This window comes from Pseudorca crassidens, chromosome 2, assembly GCF_039906515.1.
Source record: "Pseudorca crassidens isolate mPseCra1 chromosome 2, mPseCra1.hap1, whole genome shotgun sequence".
Classification (NCBI taxonomy): Eukaryota; Metazoa; Chordata; class Mammalia; order Artiodactyla; family Delphinidae; genus Pseudorca; species Pseudorca crassidens.
The window spans coordinates 182076022-182097814 of record NC_090297.1 but is presented as its reverse complement, the minus strand read 5'-3'; the positions used below and the strand labels follow the sequence as shown (position 1 = coordinate 182097814).

The window sequence follows — 21793 nt, the reverse complement described above, 5'->3', positions numbered from 1 at the left end:
AGTGAAAGTGCTGAGTTATTACTTTGCCTTCTCACCAATAGTATTGTCAGTCTTTTTCATTTTAGCCATTTTAGTTGGTGTGTGATGGCATCAACATCTGTTTGTTGTTTTAAGTTGCATTTCCCAGTTGACTAATGATATTGGGAAAATTTTTATGTGCTTATTGACCATTTGTGTATCTTTTCCTGTGAAGCATATGATCAAAATTCTTGTCCATTTTTAATTGGGTTACTTGATGTCTTATTTTGTATTTGGAAGAATTCTCTATATATTCTCCCAAAACTCTCTGTTGAAAAAATTAATTGTGGATATTTTTTCACAATGTATGAATTGTGAAAAAATTTTATTTCCTTAGTGACTTTATTCAAAGAGCAAGAATGTTTAATTTTTATGAAGTTTGATTTCTAAATGTTTTTCTTTTATGATTCTTGCTTTTTGTGTCCATCTAAGGAACCATTGCTTAAGCTAAACTAGCAAAGATTTTTCTAATGTCTTTGTCTAGACATTTTATAGTTTTAGATTTAGTGTTTAGCTCTGCAATCCATTTTGAGTTAATCTTTGTGTTTGTTGAGAGATAAAGGCTGATGTATTTATTTTTTCTATAGGGATAACTAAAAAAAAAATCTAATAATGAAATAAATATCCAAATAAATAAATAACCAAAAAAAAAAATCCTTCCCTCCACTGAATTGCCTTTGCACTTTTATAAACAATAAAATATTTTTTTTCCTGGGATTTCTATTTTGTCACAGTGATTTATAAAGACTGTACTAATTTTAGTATTTGTATCCAAAAAGCATTAAATTTTTGCTAGTTACATGAAGACATAGTATTTCTGTAGGTTCATTTATTTTCTAATGGCTTTGAGTTGTTTGGGGGGCTACTGGAGACATGGATTTAGGAAGCTGCCTTACTCTCAGCTAGCTATCCCTTCCACATGAAATTCAGAATCACTTTAGTATGTTCTGTCAAAAGTCCTGTAATATTATAATTAATAAACAACTTCAGCAATGAGACAGATTTCAGGATCAATACAGAAAAGCCCATTGTATGTCCACACACTGACAATGAACAATCTGAAAATGGAATTAAGAAAACACCACCATTATAAGCAGGAATAAATTTAAACCTAGGAGTGAATTTAACAAAAGAACTATAAGACTTGCACACTGAGAACTACAAAACATTCTCCAAGAAAATTAAAGAATACCTAAATTAATGGAAAGACACTCCATATTCATGGACCAGAAAACTAACATTGTTAGGATGGCAACACTTCAAATAGATCTACAGATTTAACTCAACCTCTGTCAGAATCCTGGCTGGCTTCTTTGTAGAAATTGACAAGTTGATCTCAAAATTCATATGGAATTTCAAGGGACCTCAAATATCCCAAACAATCTTGAAGAAGAACAAAGTTGAAGGACTCACACTTTCTGATTTCAAAACTTACACAAAGCAACACTAACCAACAGTGTGGTACTGGCATTAGATGTATAGATTAATGGAATGGAAGAGTCCAGAAATAAGCCCATCATTATTGTTAATTAATTTTGACAAGGATGTAAAGAACATTCAATGGGAAAAGAATAGTTTTTTCACTAAATTGTGCTAGGACATCAAAATAATGAAATTGGACCCTTACCTCAAATCATAAATGAATATTAACTCAAGTGGATTAATAGAGCTAATTTTTAGACTTAAAACTAAAATATTCTTAGAAGAAAACATAGGGATAACTCTGCATAACCTTGGATTTGGCAATGAAATTTTAGTTGTGACATCAAAAACATGAGTAACAAAGGTAAAATTTAATAAATTGGACCTCATCAAAATTAAAAACTTATAAGCTTCAAAAGCTATCAACAAATTAAAATGACAACCCAGAGAACTGGAGAAGACATTTGCAAGTCATATATCTGAATTGTGTCTAGAATATATAAAGAACTGTTACAACTCAGTGAAAAATCACCCAACTTTTAAGAATGGGCAAATAGTGATAAAAGATATACAAATGGCAAATAAACAGCTGAAGCTATGCTCAAGATCATTAGTCATTAATTCAAATCACAATGAGATACCACTTCACACCCACTGGAATGGCTAAAATAAAAAAGACAATAAGTGTTGGTGAAGATGTGAAGAAATAAGAACACATACGTTGTTGGTGGGAATGTAAAATGATGCAGCTACTTTGGAAAACTGATTGGCAGTTCTTCAAAATGCAAAACATAAAGTTGCCATATAACCCCCAAATTCCAATCCTAGGTATAAACACAAGAGAAACGAAGACATATATCTACACAAAACTTGTACACAAATGTTCATAGCAGCATTATCCATAATAGTCAAAAAGTGGAAACAGCTTCAATGTCACTCAACTGATAAAGGGACAAACAAAACAAGGTACATTCATAAAATGGAATATTATTAGACAATAAAAAAATGGAAGTATTGATACGTTACAACATGGATGCACCCTGAAAACAGTACACCAAGTGAAAGAAGCCAGACACAAAAGACAACATATTATATGAAATGTCCAGATTAGGCAAATCCATCAAAGCAGAAAGTAAATTGATAATTGCCTAGATATGGGAGCCGGAGGGAAATGGGGAGTGACTGTTAAAATATACCAGCTTTTTGCTGTTGCTTGTTTTTTTGTAGGTTTTATTTTATTTTATTTTTTTTTGGTGTGAAGAAAATGTTTTAAAGTTGATTCAGGTGATGATTTACAACTCTAAATATATTAAAAACCACTGACTTCTATACTTTACATGGGTGAATCATACAGTAGGTGAACGAACAAAAGTTTGTGGGTTTGTTTTTTTTAAGAATGTGGCTTCTTTGGCAATGGTCTTGAAAAATTTCCCCTGTTGCCTGAATAAAATGACATGTAAAATGGTTAAATTGCTATTTTCAAAGGCTGCAGGATTCCTGCATTACTGGAACAAACTCAATAATGGTGGGTTTTTTTAAGACCTTACTTTTTTACAGCATTTTTGAATTCACAGCAAAATTGAGGAGAAGGCACAGAGATATGCACAGCATCCCCTCTTACCAACATCCTCCACGTGAGTGGTACTTATGTTACAATTTATGAACCCTACACTGACACGTCATTATCACCTGAGTCCATAGTTTACATTAGGGTTCACTCGATGTTGTACATTCGATGGATTTGGACTAATATATTACATGACATGTATCCATTATTATGGTATCATACAGAGTACTTTCACTGACCTAAAATCCTGTGTTCTGCCTATTCATCCTTCCCTCCCTCCCTTACAACTCCTGGCAAACACTGATCTCTTTATTGTCTCCACAGTTTTGCCTTTTCCAGAATATCATATAGTGAAACCATATGGTATGTAGCCTTTTCAGACTGGCTTTGTTCACTTAGTGATGTGCATTTAAGGTTCCTCTATGTCTTTATAGCTCATTTCTTTTTAGTGCTAAATAATATTCCATTGTCTGGATGGACCACAGTTTATTTACCATTCACCTCCTGAAGTACATCTTGGTTGCTTCTAAGTTTGGGCAATGATGAATAAAGCTGCTATAAACATCCATGTGCAGGTTTTTATGTGGTCATGAGTTTTCATCTCCTTTGAGTAAATACCAAGGAGTGTGATGGTTGGATTGCATTGTAAGATGATGTTTAGTTTTATAGAAACCCTCAAAATCTCTTCCAAAGTGACTGTACCATTTTGCATTCCTACCATCAATGAATGAGAATTCCTGTTGCCCCCCATTCTTGCCGACATTTGGTATTGTCAGTGTTCTAGATTCTGCCCATTCTAAAGGTGTGCAGTGATATCTCATTGTTATTTTAATTTCCCCAATTACATGTGACGTGGAGCATCTTCTCATAGGCTTATTTGCCATCCATAGAACTTCTTCTGTAATTACATATTTTATAATGTACTAAAGGATCCACTTTGCTAACAGTTCATTTACTATTTACTATCTATGTTCATAGGAGAGACTGGCCTATAGTTGCCTCAGCTCTGCCCAAGTTTGGTATCCACATAACAGTAACCCTAGTTTATCCCCCACCCTAACAATAATCAAAATTAGTAGATGGATTTCCATGATTTCTATACTGTGGAACACTTTGAATAGGATAGGAACTAACTGTAAACTTACCTTTCTGGTTTTTCTTTTTTAAAGGGCAGGTGAGGTAAGCAGACAACGAGTGTGAAGAGATTAGAGAGGTATTAGACTATTATTTTATATACAACTCCAATTTTCTAATTCTTCCTAGGCAAATGTCCATAATTCCTATGTTCTAGAAAATTATCCATTTTATCTAACTTTTCATATTGGATGCAAGTTTCTTTATAATCTGTAAAATTTCTACTGTATTTTTAATTTCCTTTTTATAATGCATGGGGGAAGGTTGTTTTGCTAGAGGTCTAACTATTGTATTATTCTTTTCAAAACCAAGCCTTTAAATTGGTTAGTAAATTCCTGCAATTTTTGTTTGTTCCTTCTTTCAATAATCTGTACTCTAAACTTTGTTATTTTCTGCTTTCTCTGCTTTTGTTTTCTGGTTCTTTTCCAAGCACTCTCCAATGATTTTCATTCAATAGAGAGCAAAGTGATAAAAGTTCCCATAGGGCTTCCCTGGTGGCGCAGTGGTTGAGAGTCCGCCTGCCGATGCAGGTGGCACGGGTTCGTGCCCCGGTCCGGGAAGATACCACATGTCACGGAGCGGCTGGGACCGTGAGCCATGGCCACTGAGCCTGCGCGTCCGGAGCCTGTTGCTCCACAATGCGAGAGGCCACAGCAGTGAGAGGCCCGCGTACCACCAAAAAAAAAAAAAAAAAAGTTTCCGTAAAATGTCACTTGATCTTACTTAAGGCTACAAATTCCTCCCCGCAAATATGTCTTTACTTTACTCAAGTCTGAATATCTTTGTTCCCAAAGGTAAATTTAAGCCATCTATATTTAGTGACTTTTGATACTTTGACATGTTTCTGCTATTTTACCTATTGTTTCCTACTTAGTAGTCTCTTTCTCCCTCCCTTCCTGCCACGTTTTTCTTCTTCCTTCCCTTTCCCCTCCCCCCTTTCTTCTTCTTCTCCTTCTCCCTCTCTCCCTCTCTCTCTCTCACAATCTCTCTCCCTCTTCTTCCTCCTTCTTTTCCCTTGTTTCTCCTTTTCCTCCTTTAACATGAAGAATTTTTTTTTTATTCCATAACTTCCTTCTACTGCTGATAGGAAAAGCCATCTATTTATCTGTCTTTCACGTTTTTAGTGGTTACTCAGAAGTTGTCTTATGCACAATTAACATAGTTTCCTAGCAGATTCTAAATTTAACTGGAATGTCTTTACTTCTACTACAGCGGTCCCCAGCCTTTTGGAACCAGAGACAAGTTTCGTGGGAGACAATTTTTCCACGGACTGGGGTTGGGGGGTTGGTTCAGGCGGTGATGGGAGCGATGGGGAGAGGCAGATGCAGCTTCACTTGCTCACCGGATGCTCACCTCCTGCTGTGCAGCCTGGTTCCTAACAGGCTGAGGATCAGTACCCGGGGGTTGGGGACCCCTGTTCCACTAAATACAACTGAAATGTTAGCACTTTTCACTTCCTTCTCCCCTCCATCTTCCAAATGCTATTACTTTCCAGAATTTTACTTTCCAGTTGTTATTAGTTATGATAGTCTGGTTATTATTTATATTGCTGACATTTTAGTAATAACAATTGTTATTTTGCCATCAACACTTAGCTTTACCATTGCGTTTTATTAGCTTCTTAAAGTGAGCTTCCGTGCTCATTTTACTCCTATCAGCGGCAGGATTTGATAGAGGGGGCAAAAGATGCAGGACACACCAAGAAGAGAATGCTGCTACAGGAAGAAAGGGGAAATAAAATGGAAAACACGTGAACAAGCATTTCACTTACCTCACAGTTTTGTTTCCACCCCGACCTCACAACAGCCTACAGTTTGCAAAAAACTTGATGAAGGTTTGGATTCGCTGTCATTTATTTCTAAATTCTTACTTTAAAACGGACACAAAGCCATTTTCTGAAACCCTTTCTCCAAATCCATAACATCTTTTTCTGTGATTCTCAACGAATCATAAGAATATAAAAAGGAAAGAAATTTAACATATAAATGTAAGTGATATACTCACCTCCAAAATCTGTTTTAATAGTTGTATTTTGGCTAGTAAGAATCTTGTTATTATAAGATACTTCTGAACTACAAGTATAATTACTTTCGGGCTGAAGGTTGAACTTTTCAAATCTGCCACTTTCATTATATGGAGAAAGGCCATCTAAAAGAAATAAGTATTGCATATGAGTATATGAATACAATATATCACACTTAAATTTCATTTTGGTTTTATATCTATAATTAATATCTATTAGATTGAAAACCTATGCAAATGGTCAAAACAATAAGTAAAAGGACCTGCTATCAGCTATAATGCCGCATGATTTTGCTACACTCAATTTTAAAGAAAACATTAAGACGTAGAACTGAATTTGAGAGTGTCTCTAATTTAGCTGATAAAATGAGGCCTTAGTTCATTGTTCTCTGTTCAGAAATTGAGATTGCACTTGACATAGCCTTTACCTCAAAGATATCTTGTTTAATCATCAGTCTGTCATATGTTTGTCCTTGCTTTCCTCACCCTGCTCGTGTCCGAGCTGAGCACCTTCCCCGTAACATGATGATTATAAGCAGTATCATACTCCATCCTTCGTGTGAGAGTCTGTGTGTCTTTGTTTGTCTGTCTTGCCAAATATGGCCTAGCAGATAGCTTTATGCCAAGGGGGGAGATTTCATCCCAATAAATGCAAATGAAAATAAATTAAAAGTTATTAAATCATTAAAAAGAAATGCTATCTCAATTATTCCCCCTTCCCTGAACTCAAATTCATATTCCTAGAAGCACTTACTATTCTTTCTCTACTTTCATTTTATCTAAGTCTTCTTGTAGTTGTTTATAAATGTTGTTGATGGAGGGCTGACAAAGAAAACTCTTGGAATCACGTGAAATTATGGTTGTTTTCCCTTTCATTCTAAGAGTATGTGTACCATAATTTTTCATAACTCTCTTCTCTGATAATATTTTCAACAATACCTCGTGTATAGCAGTTGCCACGAAAATTCTTATGAATTAACTGATATTGCTATTTCAAACATTATTTTTCAGGTGGAGTGTTTGTCTATTTTGTGAATTTGAGTTGTATAGAGAATACAATGATTTGATTCCAAACATATCATGGACTATGCGTGTGTGTGTGAGAGAGAGAGAGTGAAAAAGAGAGAATGGAAGAAGGAAGGAAGGAAGAAGAAAGGAAGGAAGGATTAGAGAATATCTAGAAAAACATTCCACTATAGGAAAAAAACTCCTCTGATCAATGTTAAATTCTTACCACATTTAAATTTATATGTTATATTCTTTTTATCACAAGTAAAATTTTTACTGATTTCCCAACGTAAACAAAGAGAAGTATTTGCCTTTTCAGGTTCTACACACTCATTCAGCTGAAAATGTTTACGATCTGTTAAGAAAAAGATACAAAAATAGATGATTAATATTTCATAATGTGTGCCTTATGCTCAATTACAGTCATTGAAATTATATTCATGATACAGAATCTGGCAAGAATTTAGATTACCTTTGAAAAAAGTCTAATAACTCTCAGGGTGTTGAATTTCTTGATTCTTTAGTTTATTCTTTTTTTAACATCACACATATTGGTAGCATTTCACTTAGAATTTATGCTACTTTAAAAAAATGGAACCCAAGGAAACATCTAGATAAAATTGCATTTTTTGCACATTTTAAAAGGTACTCCATTTTGTTTTCTTACTTGTATCTTCAATTTTTCATTTACTCTTTGATTTTTTTCATCGCATGATCATTACACAGAGCATGGGGGCTTCACTCTGGGCAATGTATTGTTTTAAATTGTCATTTTCTGTTTTTAATTGATCATTTATTCCAGTAACATTTAGAGAAAAATGAATAAGTTAAATGGCATTTTTCAAAAACATCAGCTATTTAACCTATTTAAATGTTAATAAGTCAATCAATGATCTTGAATTATTAAAAGATGTGAGAGATTCAACAAACTTACATAGTCCCTGAATCCCTTTTAGAAAATGCATTTTGTGAAGGTAGCTTCTCTGAAGTCAGCTTGGTACCTTAGTCTCCTCTTTCCCAGCAGTAGCTTAGGTACTAAAACCATCTTGATCACCTTAACATGACTATAACGCTCCCCCTTTTTTTTTTTTTTTTGGTGAAAGTACTTTTGTTCTTTCCACAAACATCAAACCTTTGACTTTGTGTTATTCCCCCAAGATATTCTAGACACACTTGTATTTAAAAGGATTTATATATATATATATATATACACACACACACACACACACACACACACACACACACACACACACATATATAATGACTTGAATTCAGTAGCGGAGAAAAAAGAAGGCTTGTGAATAACCACTCAGTGGGATAAATTAGATCCAATCGACATGAAGCACTCTGTAAAAGAGGTGTAAGGAGGCAGGTAAGGCTTCTCTGAGGTTACCATTTTCACTGGGTCTGGAGAGCAGAAGTCCACACACTGGCCTCCTGCCGCCATCTTTCCCTCAGCCCTGTTCCCCTGCCTACTAACTCCTGTGACCAGTAGGACACATCACACACAAAACTGCAGTGTTGCTGTAAATGCACGAACAGAAATCAACGGATATTTACCTGGTGGTACCGCTAATAAATATTTAAATGGAGGGTAACATGAAGGATGTGTTATACTGATATTCTTCTTTTCACATTCCTTTAGGCCATGGAGAGGCTCTTCAGACTTAAGAGGGTTACCGTTCTCGTCACTAAGTGTTGCATTATATGTTTCACTCTCATTGTTATAAACGTAGTGCACAGAGATACCTGCATATTTGTCTTCTGAAAGAAAATAAAATAGTGAAGCTTATCTTTTATTTTTCAGAATGAATAAACCTCTATTAAATACAAACTCCTTAATGTATATTTTTAAAAATATCCAATCTCCAACAAAATAACCCCAGGAACATAAAAAAGAGAAGGGACAGATCAGTGCCTCCATGTTATTCTTTCGTGATTCCCTTTTCATCACTGTCGCATCAAAGACCTCAGCTTGTGAGTTTGTATTTGGATGATAATTGGATTAATGTCTGTCTTCCTAACTGGACTGTAAATTCCATGAGAGAAAAATCCCATCAATTTTGACCATCGCCATAAATCCAGATCCTTGTGTAAAACCTGTCATCAGAAAGGGCTCAAAAATGGTTGAATTACACAGAAATGAACAACGCATCTGACAAATTTCTTCTTCTTGCTCTATCATTTCCCTTGCTTTCTAAAGTGTAGTATTTGATTATCTCTTTCTCTCGATACGGGGAACATTAATTACTTAGGGAGCAGAGGCCTCATTATTCCTCTACTTGTGTAAAATTATTGATAACAACTCCTCCTAAGCACTTTCTCTGAGTGTCATCTCACACTCTTCCCTTTATTTAAACAGACTCCATTGACTTGTAAAAATATCTTTTCAACACACATTCACTTATTCACTCATTTTTAGTACCAAAAAATTATGAAGGCTTTATTTTGCTTAAGACACTGCCCCAAGCACTAGGAATACAAATGATCCGCTTTTGGAACTATAGAATCTAACGTGCAGACAGGCACAGGCATGAACTACAGAAAACACCAAAATAAGATGATGCACAAAATAATACAGGGGTAAAGAGGCAGAGAAGTCTGTTCAGATTGCAGGACCAGGAGGGGTCCTCCAGAGAGGTGAGTCAGTTTGCATTTAAAATATGAGCAGGACATAGAAAAATTGATGGGGGAGGGAGGTGGCGGATGAGGATGCATTCCAAGTGTAGAGGAAGAAGAACAGGGGTGAACACAGGGGCAGGAAGAAACATGTTTTAAGAAACTGAGCACTTCCACGTTACTTAAGTGAAAAGTGTAAGGAGGCAACAGTGCAAGAAGAACCTGGTCATCCAGATCATATTCATTAATCAAACATACAAAGGCTGATGTCTGCACTAAATATACGGAGAGCCACTGAAGGTCGGAATTCCAGTGGTGAGACTTAGAAACACGTGGAGGGATGAGCCCTGGCCACGAAGAAGGACTCTGCTTCCACTGAGAACAGAGGAAGAAAATGGGAAAAGGATGGATACAAACTGTTCTCAAGCATCTGCTTTGAGCCTAACCCTGGCGAGACAGAGAGACTTTTTCTTCTTGGTGAGCCTTGAAGGTATTATTCACATTTCATATTTATCATTACACAGAATCCTCTCCCAACCGCTAAACAACCTTGCTATTATCCCACTTTACAAATACGCAAACTGAAGTTAAGTGGCACCACCAAGGTTGTTTTGCTAGTAATTATCAATCGTAATCCTCAAAACTAGGTCTGACTGTGACATCAAAGCTTCTTGCCCTGAAGGACCCTGGCTCTTAATAGTTGGCGCTAATTGTTGGTGAGAAATTAGAGCCAGTGAGCTTAGCCTGCTGGGGGGTCTTGAAAGCTTGTAATAAAGAAGGAAATCATTAAAGTGATATATGTTGCCTCTAGGTAGACAAACTTACCACATGATGGCTTATGTGTAGTATTAGGATCTGTAATAGAAAAAAAAGAAAATGCAAATTATTAAAACTGCATTTTAGAATATCTCTGCTCTAGTCATTCTGAGGAAGGGTGGTTTACAATGTTTCATCTTCATAAATTATAGAATCTACCGAGTTAGGTTTAACAGATAATGCAGAGTTTGCAGTGCCTGTTCCCATGTTTGGATCTCAAAACTTCAAAGGTTGTAAACCAACAAGCTAGTTCTATAAAACGTTTTCATAAATTCACCCAATAAACACAACTGTGATAATACAATATTAAGACTTTGGGGCACACATCTGATTATGTAATGGTGATGTGGTTGACTATTTACGCAGCCAGAAATATTTTAAAAGTCTTCCTCCCCTTGATTAATCTCAAAATAGGTTTATATAATTATAATCCCTAGAAAGTTCAGTTTACTCCTTTGTTTATTAAAAAAAAATCAGAAAATAGGCAAGGGCTGCTTCATTGTCTGGTTTAACTTTTGTAAGCTCTTTGCCCATATACTAAATCCAGGGTAACACATCGTTCCGTCCACCAACTGAGAACTATCTTGTGTGAGCATATGTATTTAACTGAAGAATTGGATGGAAATGGGGTTTGTGGAAGCTAATAGATCTCTGCTAATCTGGTCTTTGAGATGGAGAACTTGCAGGGAGAATAGTGTCCTGGCAGGCTCTGAATGGCTGACCCATTGCAGACTCTACCACCTCCTGGACGTTCGTTCCCTGCATGGAGCCCCCCACCTCCATCTCCACATCCCACGTGTGTGTCTGGGGCTCTGCGATCACTCCTCTGCCACTGACCTCTTGGAACAGAGAGCTCCACTGAGAGAATTGTTCTTTTTCATACCAACACCGAAACCCACTCTTAGAAGTCCTAGTATAGTTGGTCATTTCTACGAGTTTTCATAGAGTACACAACTCTTGGGGGATGCTACGACAATGATGTAAGAGGTTATCACAGTAACACCGGCCCTGATCTCATCGGCTGTTGCACTGCGGAAACTGATCTGTGTTTTGGACCAACTGCCCTTCCACAGCCCTCAGGATTAGAACACTCAATTGAACTTCTCGAAGAAAGAGCCCAGGGTGGAGTCAACGGAAGACCCTTCAATGAGCATGTCCAAAGCACATGGTGGTGGTGTGACTGCATGACTGGGGGTCAGGTTGTCACCTGTTGTTGTGAGATCAGTTGTAGAGATAATACCTTTTGCAGAGGTCGGAGAGGATGGTGTAGTGGACGCACTGAACTTATCTGCAAGGAAATGAACAGAGGGTCACGGTTAATGAGTTTGTCATATCGAGGGTCGAGGGGAAAACTCTTTAGCAAAGATGATTTCTTAACTGAATCTTTGCTAGAGGCTTCCTCCTCGTTTGAATTGACACTTGCTTGTTTTTAAAATAAGAAAGTGAGTCAAAGATTTGTCTACACGTGGCCGTTTAAGATGACTAAGAGTGCAGACAATTGGAACTAGACATTGTATACGTTGAGAAGAAACTATTCATTCCTTAGTATAATTCTGACGTGTGCAGTCTCCCTCAAACTACCTCTCATCCTGTTACAGCTATCCTTATTTTAATTACTAACAAGGATACCCGTTACCCTTTTGTACTATTCAGTTCATACCAGACTTTTTACATATTCTGTCTTCCTATCAATCCTATGAAATGAGTATTATTATACCCATTTTTACAGAAAGAAAAATTGACACACAGAAACTCTAAGTAACTTGTCCTAAAGTCAGCTAGAAAGTTGAAGAGGCTGTATTTGATCTCAGGGCTATAGGACATTAAAGTTTGTTATCTTTCTTCTTCACCATGAACTTTTATAATATAAATAATAAAATTAAATATGCCCATAGAAAGCTTACTGGTAAGGTTTTTTTTTTTTTCTCCTAATTTAGTATCACTGTGTGAAAATTTGTAAAATAGCAAACCCACAGTCATATCTGGTGTGAAATAAAAGAGCTGCATGACAGTTTTCAAGTTTCCATTTCATCATCCAGAACCTAAAACACCTAGAGCATCACGGTCAAACCTGAGGCATTGTCTTGGGTGGTCGAGTTGGAGATGTGTGCAGGTGAGGCAGCGGGACTGCTGTGTGCAGGGCTGAGAGTGGTTACTGGTGGGAAAGTTGTGTCTGCAGGCAAGCTGCTCGGTGCAGTCCTCTCTCCTGGAGCCCCTGTAATCACAAAGGCCATCAGCCTTCCTGTCCTGCAAGGGCAGAGGCCACACAGCCCACAGAGGCATGTTTATTAATAGAGGCTAAGGCCAGGGCTTCCCTAGTGGTGCAGGGGTTAAGAACCTGCCTGCCAAGGCAGGGGGCACGGGTTTGAACCCTGGTCCAGGAAGATCCCACATGCCACGGAGCAACGAAGCCCATGCACCACAACTACTGAGCCTGCACTCTAGAGCCCACGAGCTACAACTACTGAGCCCACATGCCACAACTACTGAAGCCCATGCACCACAACTACTGAGCCTGTGCTCTAGAGCCCGTGAGCCACAACTACTGAGGCCACATGCCACAACAACTGAGCCCACGTGCCACAACTACTGAGCCCACGTGCCACAACTACTGAAGCCCACGCACCTAGAGCCTGAGCTCCGCAACAGGAGAAGCCACTGCAATGAGAAGCCCACGCACCGCAACGAAGTGTAGCCCCCCGTTCGCTAGCAACTAGAGAAAGCCCGCGCTCAGCAACGAAGACCCAAGGTAGCCAAAAATAAATAAAAAAAAAAATCACTTTAGAAGCTAAGGCCGGGCAGTAAACACTCAAGCACTCCTGCTACCTCATAACCTACGCGTCTACAAAATGGGATGAAAAATAACACGGCTTATGGGAGAGATGAGTTTAAAGGCAGACACCTCAGAACCTATGCAGCTTTGGCATCACAGCACACATTTTAAAAGTATCTGGGACCTCGGGAGAAAGCCTGGACTGCCCAGGGAGGCCAAGCCTCCTGGCGGGGGGCTGCCTTAAGCAATACTGAAAATGCACAGAGTGGGTGCTGCTGGCTGGCGCAGGGACCACAGAGATGGACGTGAGCTCTGAGGGCAAAAGGCTGCTGCGGTGAGGTTACCACAAGAGGAACTGTCGCCCGCCCCTGCCAAGTGCCGTGGGTGAGGTGCACCTCTCTGGAGGGATCCCTGGGTGCAGGTGCTTCCTTCCGATTTTCTGAAAATAGAGCTGAAGGGGATCCCGCCTGTGCAGTTGCTGAACTGGGGGATTGTTTTCCTTCCAGCTGAAGGTCACCATACTACCTTCACTATGAAAGCTCCCCTTGCCAGGAAAAAGCAAACTGGTTCAGAGCCCAGGGACTTCCCATTATATTGACAGCATCCCCTTCGTTTCCAATTACAGATGAGCTAGTGGGTATAGAATCAAGGGTTGTCGCCGATAAAAGCCCACACTGTATTCGGTTAGGACTTTTCATGGTCAAGGTTCAAAGCACCCACCGCATGTCACATCTTTCCTCCCATGCACAGACACCACACCCAGAATCACAGCACAAGGGAGCAACGTGTATTCACTGGGTGCCAACTAGACGCCTAGCACTATGCTAGTGGTCCTGGCAGAAGCAAAAGAAATAGGGCTAGCTCCTAGTTGAGCTTTGTGTGGTTATTTCACTGTCACGATCCCTGGGGTCACCGGTTCAAGGGTATGAGGTGGGTCCTGCATCTGCAGTCAGATGCTCAGTGTTTCAGCCGAGTGACACACGCATGCGCATCCCCCAGATGGCTCTGACGTGAGCCCTCAGGCACCCTCCAGTCACACACATCCATGCCACTAGGACCGAACATGCATCTGCTAAATTTTCAGTTTGGGTTCTCAGCTCAGTCTTCAAATACCACTGAACCCCAAATTTAGCTAAACTGTGGAACAGGACGAATAGCTTAAACATCAGTTCTTCAGGTCGGGCTCCTCAGTGGAAGCCTCCCACAGAACCAGGAGAAGAGGAGAAGATGCATTTTTTTAATCCTTTGAAAAAAAATGGTAGGCACACAACTGGCCCTCTGCAAATTTTGAAATCAGCTAGGCTTGACTTTAGCCTTCCTCCACACTTTTTTCTACTCCTCGCTTCACTAGCTCATTCTCTCTGCCCCTCCCCAAGGTCCCTGGTCCTCATGCCATTCTGAGGTCTCCCACCCTCACCCTCTGCACATCCCTGACCTTCTCTCTTCATAGGAAAACTATGTTCCCTGGTTTAGTAATCTCAGCGATGGCTTAGGAATGGCAATTACAATTTGAATGAGGTTAATTAATCCTAATAGATGTTTAATTAGTGGAATTAACCCCTGGGAGAGGAAGAAGTCCTTGATGGGGCAAAGCAGACTAAATTGTGTGACGACCAGCCTCCCAGGTCAACCCTCCTTAGCTTTTTCCCACATCCTTCCCATCCACAACTTCTGTGGATTTGCTAAAAGCTCCAGATCTTTTTACTGCTGTTCCCATGGCAGCCAGAGTGAGTGAAATGGGGCAGGGAGACAAGGGCAGCTCTTTCCCCAGCTGTTTACTCTTCCTGGATTGCCTGTCATGATTTTGATGCCGAAGGAGCAGTTTTAATACTTCAAAATAATAATTACTCTATCTGATACACTTGGCTTCCTCGTTGGAGCCATACTTAAAGCAAGGCCACTTCCCTGCCAGGCTCCCCATTCATATCTTTAATTTTCAGGCACTCAGGTCACTAAGTGTATACATGTGGCTGTGTGCATTTGCAACCTGAGAAACATGCTTGTTTTTTAGGATAAAAAGGGGCACCGTGAACTGATTAGACACGAGTTTTGGAAAGATCAGGGAGAGGATATTTTGCAGTTTTTATAAATAGAGATGCTGAACTGAAAGAATCTTGATGTTTGAATGGAAAATATGAGCATCCTTTTTTTTTTCATTCTTTTAAAACCGATGTATTTGTGGTTATAACTTCTCAGTGCCCTTTATTGATAATGTACACCATCTACTCTTCCCTGTTTTGTTTAGGTAGGAGGTCTTTAAGGAAAGAATCTGTGCATATATTCTTTATTACTAGCAAGAAGTTTTCACTGCAGAATTATACTTGCCTAAACTATAAACAAACATATAAAGCCCTGACTAACCCCCTGAACAGGTCTTTCCTGTATTCTCATAATTCTCATTCTTTATCAATTCATCACTATTACAAGGACTTTTGTTAGGTGCCCTCTTGGAATAGGGGTGACTCTGAAAGTTTGAAATTCCAAATCCATCCACCAGCAAATGCTACACGTGGAACAGTGGTTGGAGTCCCTCACTCCGTACTTAGACGGTGTTCATGTGCTCTTTGTATTGGCACAAGTCTGAAGGAGCCACAAACTGGACTTGACATTCCTGCCCAGAGCTGGGGTGAGTGCAGAGAGGCACCCGCGGGTCTGCGGGAGACGGCAGGTGAGGCGTCTGGGCTGGTTAAACTCTAAGGTAGGAAAGCGAGATCATTGTATCAATATCTCCCCATGGCAGGGGAAAATTTTAAATACCAGGAAGTTATAAGGAGCACACTGTTATTATAGTTTACCAAACTGTGAAATGGCCCAGTCTGTTCAAGTGCAAGTCTGCTCGTCTTTAAGTTCACCTGCCAGAAGCACCCGCGTGCTCGTTTACACATCTCGGAGCCTGTCTGGGTTGATGCAGCCATAGGTGGCTCATGTTTCCAGGTGGCTTTTGTGACTTTCGGGTCACTATGAGCTTTTGGAATTCTCCATCAACTCCACAACTGAAAGTGAGGACATTTCTTTGTAGGCAGAATAAGCAAAGAATCCCCCAATATACAAGAATCTCTTACACGAGGAAAAGACCAGAAAAATGTGTGAGAGATGTGAGAGACAATGGCCAAATAGTATATGCAAGGATGCTCATTATTATGAAAAAAAGTTTAATGTAAATCAAAGCATAAATCAAAATGAAAAATGTTTATCATACTGACAGAGTTTTAAAAGATTGATAATAGCTAGTATCAGAAGTGATATGAGGAAACACACTCACAGAATTATATGCTGAGAGTCTGGAAGATAGACAACTTTTTAAGGAACAGTGTTTGGGGAGAGTGTATTTTCATTGTATGTGTGTGTGTGTGTGTGTGTGTGTGTAATGCTTCTATAATGCTGTTTTGCAACATGCATACATTAATTTTACAGAGATAATATTACAAAATTAAATTTAGTGTTATGCATGTGAATGCTTATTGTAATAATTTTTTAATTTTTGAAATGGTGTATATTATACTGTTACAAAAATAGATTGAGGCATAGTTTCCCCCTTCATATATTAGTAAGCAAGAAAAATTTGATTACATTCCATTCCACAGTACAAATCAATCATAAACATAAAATAAATAACACCTATAGGTTTTAGCCCAGTAGAGAATTGAAATATCACCAAGATTATTTTCCAGAAAAGAAAACGTGTTGTATTGTTTGAAAGCATAAGAAATTTTCCAAGCTAATTTTATCACTAGTATTACTGAGCCAGAGCAAGTTAGTATTTTTAAATAATTCATCCATATGTCCAATCTATTTCATTTTAAACCTTTTTTTCTCGCACTTTGCTTCATATGTAAATCTCTGGCTTTAACGTTTTCAGGGGAAAAAATTGGGGAAATAAAAAGGTAGGAACGTTGTATGTGTGTATTTGTGCACGTGAGGTGAAATGTGGAAGCTTTGAAATAGAAAACTCTGTGTGATGTTATTCAGTCAATAAAAAAGTTTAGCATGAAAGGTTCTACGTAGCCATCAGTTCCCTCATCCTCACATTCCTTTTGTTAAAAGGAATTCCAACACTTGCAATGTTTAGATAGGTCCCAGCCACCTCCGCTGCCCTATGGTAGGAGGGAAAATGGGATAAAGATTAAATATAAATTACTGTAATTGATATAAAAGGCACTGAACATTTATTCAACCACTTACCACAGCCAATAAACTTCATCCGGATGGTACTCAAAACACTGCGTGTACCCATCACCCAGGAATGTGATGGTGTTACCAGTGCTTGTGTTTCAAGCTAAGATTGATGACCTTATTGAACAAATATCTTAGTCTTTTTAAACAGAACATGTCTATTAACCAGTTTGCCTCAGAAAGTGGCACACAGCACATTATTTAGGAAAAGGCAGGAACCAATCTCAGGATGGTCAGTTTATGTACCAGATACACTTGTGGACCTAACATTAAACAGAGAACGAGTGGATCAATGGTGTCCCTGGATTCTAGGAGCATCAGAGGTTTTCCCCAGCAGAAATACCTCCCATGTCACTCTGATATTTTGCTACGAACAGGACCACGTCATCTTAAATTCTACCATTGGGACTCACAACCCTAATTAAATACTTTTTAAAAAAAAAAAAAAACAGTGCAAATATCCCTGGAAGAAATCCAAATAGCAAAGCTGAATTATTAATCCTCAGTGTGTTTTTTTTAAAAAAATAATAAATTGTCTGTCTCCAATCATTTTCTGCTATTGAGGATCTGGGATTGAACCAAGAAAATTTCTACTTTGGGGTAAGAGCTGGGGAGTGTGAGACAAACAAAGACCTGAAAGAGGACATTCTGACCTCCCCGGGGCTACAGAAAACTTAGGTGAGCAGGAACCAGGAAAAGGATGCAGCACGTGGGGATCAGAGGACACCGAGAACCGCCTCTGTCCCCCGTCAACACACCCTGATTTTACTTAGGGGGACTTCCCTCCCTCCCCGTCTCCCTAACAACAGGCTTCATTACGTATGCCGGCCAATATTTCATGAACACCTAGATGTTCTACGTTTTACACACTTTAGTAAAATCTCACACGTAGAAACTGAACATAATTTAAACTGTTCTGATAACTTTAAAATTTAAAAAGTAAAAACAAAGAGAGACAAGTTTTTCCCTAATCCCGTCTCAGTTAAGATCGCTGCCAACCTGTCACAGCAAGAGAACTATCATTATCCCAAGAGTTCAGGGATGCTTCCGTGGTGGTACTTTCTGGGCTAGGAGGAGACGTGGTCTCTGAGGAGTCATTTCCTCGTTCAGAGATGCTTGCGAGTGAGAATGCAGTGGTGTGAGCAGGTAAGGGATCACCTGCAGGCAGAGTAGAGGGCTCTTCTGTTGTGTTCATTCCTGTCACATTCATGGGAGATGGAGGGGGGAGAAAATAAACATGTGAGTCACACCCTGAATCATATCATCTGAGCCGGCTAACTCCCCAGCCCATTATCGCATGTACATAAATATACTTACCTATACGTGTGTATATACACACACACACACCATACAGATATGAGTTATGGTGTGTGTGTGTGTATATGGGGTGTGTGTATATTTGACAATGCGTACACATGTATGCACATGCATATGTACAAATATAGATGCATCCAGAGGGACAGATGGAATATATAGACTTAGACAGAAAGCAAGCTGCAGAACAGGGGCTAAAGGTGAAAATGGGGAAATGAGGTGAAAGCAGCTATTCCCTGCACTCTTCTCACTTCACTGGTGGATTCTCAACTGTCCAAAGCAATTGGGTTCAGAAGGATGAAACACCAGGCGTAAAGAGGATTAAAAGAAATTGTGGAAACCTGATCAACGAAGAAAAGAATAAAGAAAGATAAATTTGGAAGGGGATTATTAGGAGGGCTAGGCATTCCAGGAGAAGAAAATGAAAGACAAGAGTTCTAGACGCACACACTGTTTTTTTTTTCCTTAATCAATCAAATTCAAACAAAGCAAAGACCAAGCAAAAGACTGGAAAACAAAATTCACAAACAAGTATACAAATGACCCAAGTCTACAAAAATGTTTTTTTCATGATAACCAAAGAAACACAATTTGAGATACTGATATAACTTTTCCCCCAGTTTCAGTTCACTTCAGGAAAAAGAAAACTGTGGCAAGAGAAAAGAAAACTGTAGCGAGGGCGTGGTGAAGTAGGTCTGTGCACAGCTGAGATGAGCACACAAATGGAAAAACGTGCCTGCAGAGCAAATGAGCACCGTGTACTAAAGGCCTTTACATTTGTGTGCTCTCTTATTCAGAAAGTGGATTTCTTTATCTCGAAGAATGCTGAAGTACACCAGTTTAAAAAAAGAAACATGTTGTGCTCTCTGAATATTAGGATTATAGAGGTGCATTTTTTTCTGAATTTTCTGTTTAACATGTGTTTACTTCTATGAATAGCAAATTTTGTTTTGCAATATCTAATTAATAAAAAATTGAGTTATATCACACAAGCATTTTAATTAACTCAGTTCAATAAGATTGGACAAGCGAGAATAGCACAAATATGGGAAAAGGGAGAGAATGGGGGGCGAATCAGAAAAGGAGCAGAAGTGCTAAGAAGGGCAGAACTAAGAATGGAAATGGAAGATCACTGAGTAGAGAATTAAGAAATGGAAACAGAAACGACACAAGGAAGTCCCAGCTTTATTCATTAATGTTGAAGGTGATGTGAAATCCATTTTTACTAAGTACCCGTAAAACCCATCTGAGCTTCATGGAATTGCCTCGACGTCAGTGTACACGAAAGATCACAGAACTATTCTATGATTACAGAAATCCAAAGAGATAGGACAGCTGTTATATGTGTTCTTTTCCAAAGAAAAATTCCAATCCCTAAAATTTCATAGCCTAATAACTCACAAATAAATGTTTTTATTAACAAACTTTTACCCATAATTACATGTCAACATGTTCAACTAAGTAACAAGCAAATGGTGCCTTCCTGTCTTCAGTGTCAAATCCTAAATCTAACTTTAGTGTTTTCTCTCATCATTACAGTATATACTGAATAAAAGGAGGGGAGGTGGGTTGGTGGGGGAGAGACTGGAGGGAGACAGGGATGGGGAGAGAGAGAAGGTGGAAGGGTGGGAGGAGCTTAAAATTCTGTCCAATAACATTCACTCACATTCAACATTATAGACGACCAATTATTCATTTGTTGTTTTCAGGTTAAACTAATTTTAGTGTCAGCGAAGTTCCAATGATCCCATTTGCTTTGAGGAAACTGTTGCAACTTTTTCCCTTTATCACCCCCTCCACGCCTTTGCTAGATTTGAATACCAAAGAGGGAAAATCACTGCAAATATCTCATATAACAGTGCTTTACTGTTCTGAAGAGTAGCATTCCTAAGGATTACTTCTAGTCAAGAGCAAATTCAATTCATGGTGTATGAAGAAAGGGTGTTTGGAGAACCACCCTCCACCTAGAAGCCTTAACATCCTTGCAGACATTCTAAAGCTCCATGCACATTCTCTCACTTCATAAATAAGAACTGAATTTAGGATGAGGAAGCATGCTTCAGTTGCCAATTCCACATTGCCCCTGTGCTCCCGCTTTGGAGAGATACTGGTTTCCACTGACCACATTCTCCTAGGCAGTATTTGGGAGAGAACGTTCTGATTTGCATTGGGGGCCACTATTTTAACTTACCTGGTTTCACCATTTAGGGGCTTGTTGTGATCGAGTCTGGGCAGAGATCAGGACACTCTCAGTAAGGTGAGGGTCACCTACTGTTTTAAACCTTCAGTCCCCTTTCTACTCCCTCCCATTCCCCTTCTGCAAAAGTAACCTGTTTCTATGGTGGAGATGAATTTACTCTTCTGTAAAAGGTGGAGATGCTGAGTTGCATGTCTTTAGGTGGCATAAACCAATCACAATCTGCTATGCACCAATGACTTTAACATATTTATAAAACCTCTCTGCCATGGTAGAGTTTCTTTAATAATCCACTTCTCAGAATATTTTGAATGTGCCTCATTAGAACTGTGCATTATAATTGTTAAATCAGGGTTATCTTAAGGGCTTTACTTATCTTCTTAATGCATAATGTCAACCATATGATTAATCAGGACATCAATAATATAATTTCAATAACAATATCATTTAAGTGGTGTAATTTATTTTTAACCAGATCTAATTTTTCTTTCTTCTTTGACACTTCATATATATGAAGTTATTGTCAGCATCTTCATTGCTTAAATTTATCTCAGGATTAGGACACTTGTTAAGACAATTCAGTTGTACAATCGAATTTAGAAATGATTATTACAAAATATCTCAATATTGTCAAAACTTTTCTCTTGCAGGAATTTATATAGATATATAAAGTTACGCTTAGAATTCTAATTTCTCATATAGTTCCTTAACTATGAAGTTTTGCAATCTA

The 21793-nt window shown here is 38.7% G+C and overlaps 1 protein-coding gene across 2 annotated transcripts in view; it reads right to left on the bottom strand.

Moving 5' to 3' along the window:
- PTPRC (protein tyrosine phosphatase receptor type C) overlaps nucleotides 1–21793 on the bottom strand; it is a 123098-nt gene that overhangs the window by 46280 nt on the left and 55025 nt on the right. Inside the window, exons 4-9 of one of the 2 annotated variants that reach the window (XM_067729837.1) lie at nucleotides 12678–12821; nucleotides 11847–11894; nucleotides 10616–10645; nucleotides 8732–8935; nucleotides 7398–7526; nucleotides 6146–6289 (exon numbers count right to left, since the gene is read on the bottom strand). In XM_067729837.1, coding sequence (XP_067585938.1) covers nucleotides 6146–6289; nucleotides 7398–7526; nucleotides 8732–8935; nucleotides 10616–10645; nucleotides 11847–11894; nucleotides 12678–12821 — 699 coding nt within the window. The remainder of the gene's footprint in view (nucleotides 1–6145; nucleotides 6290–7397; nucleotides 7527–8731; nucleotides 8936–10615; nucleotides 10646–11846; nucleotides 11895–12677; nucleotides 12822–21793) is intronic. The other variant, XM_067729838.1, reaches the window with a different exon arrangement.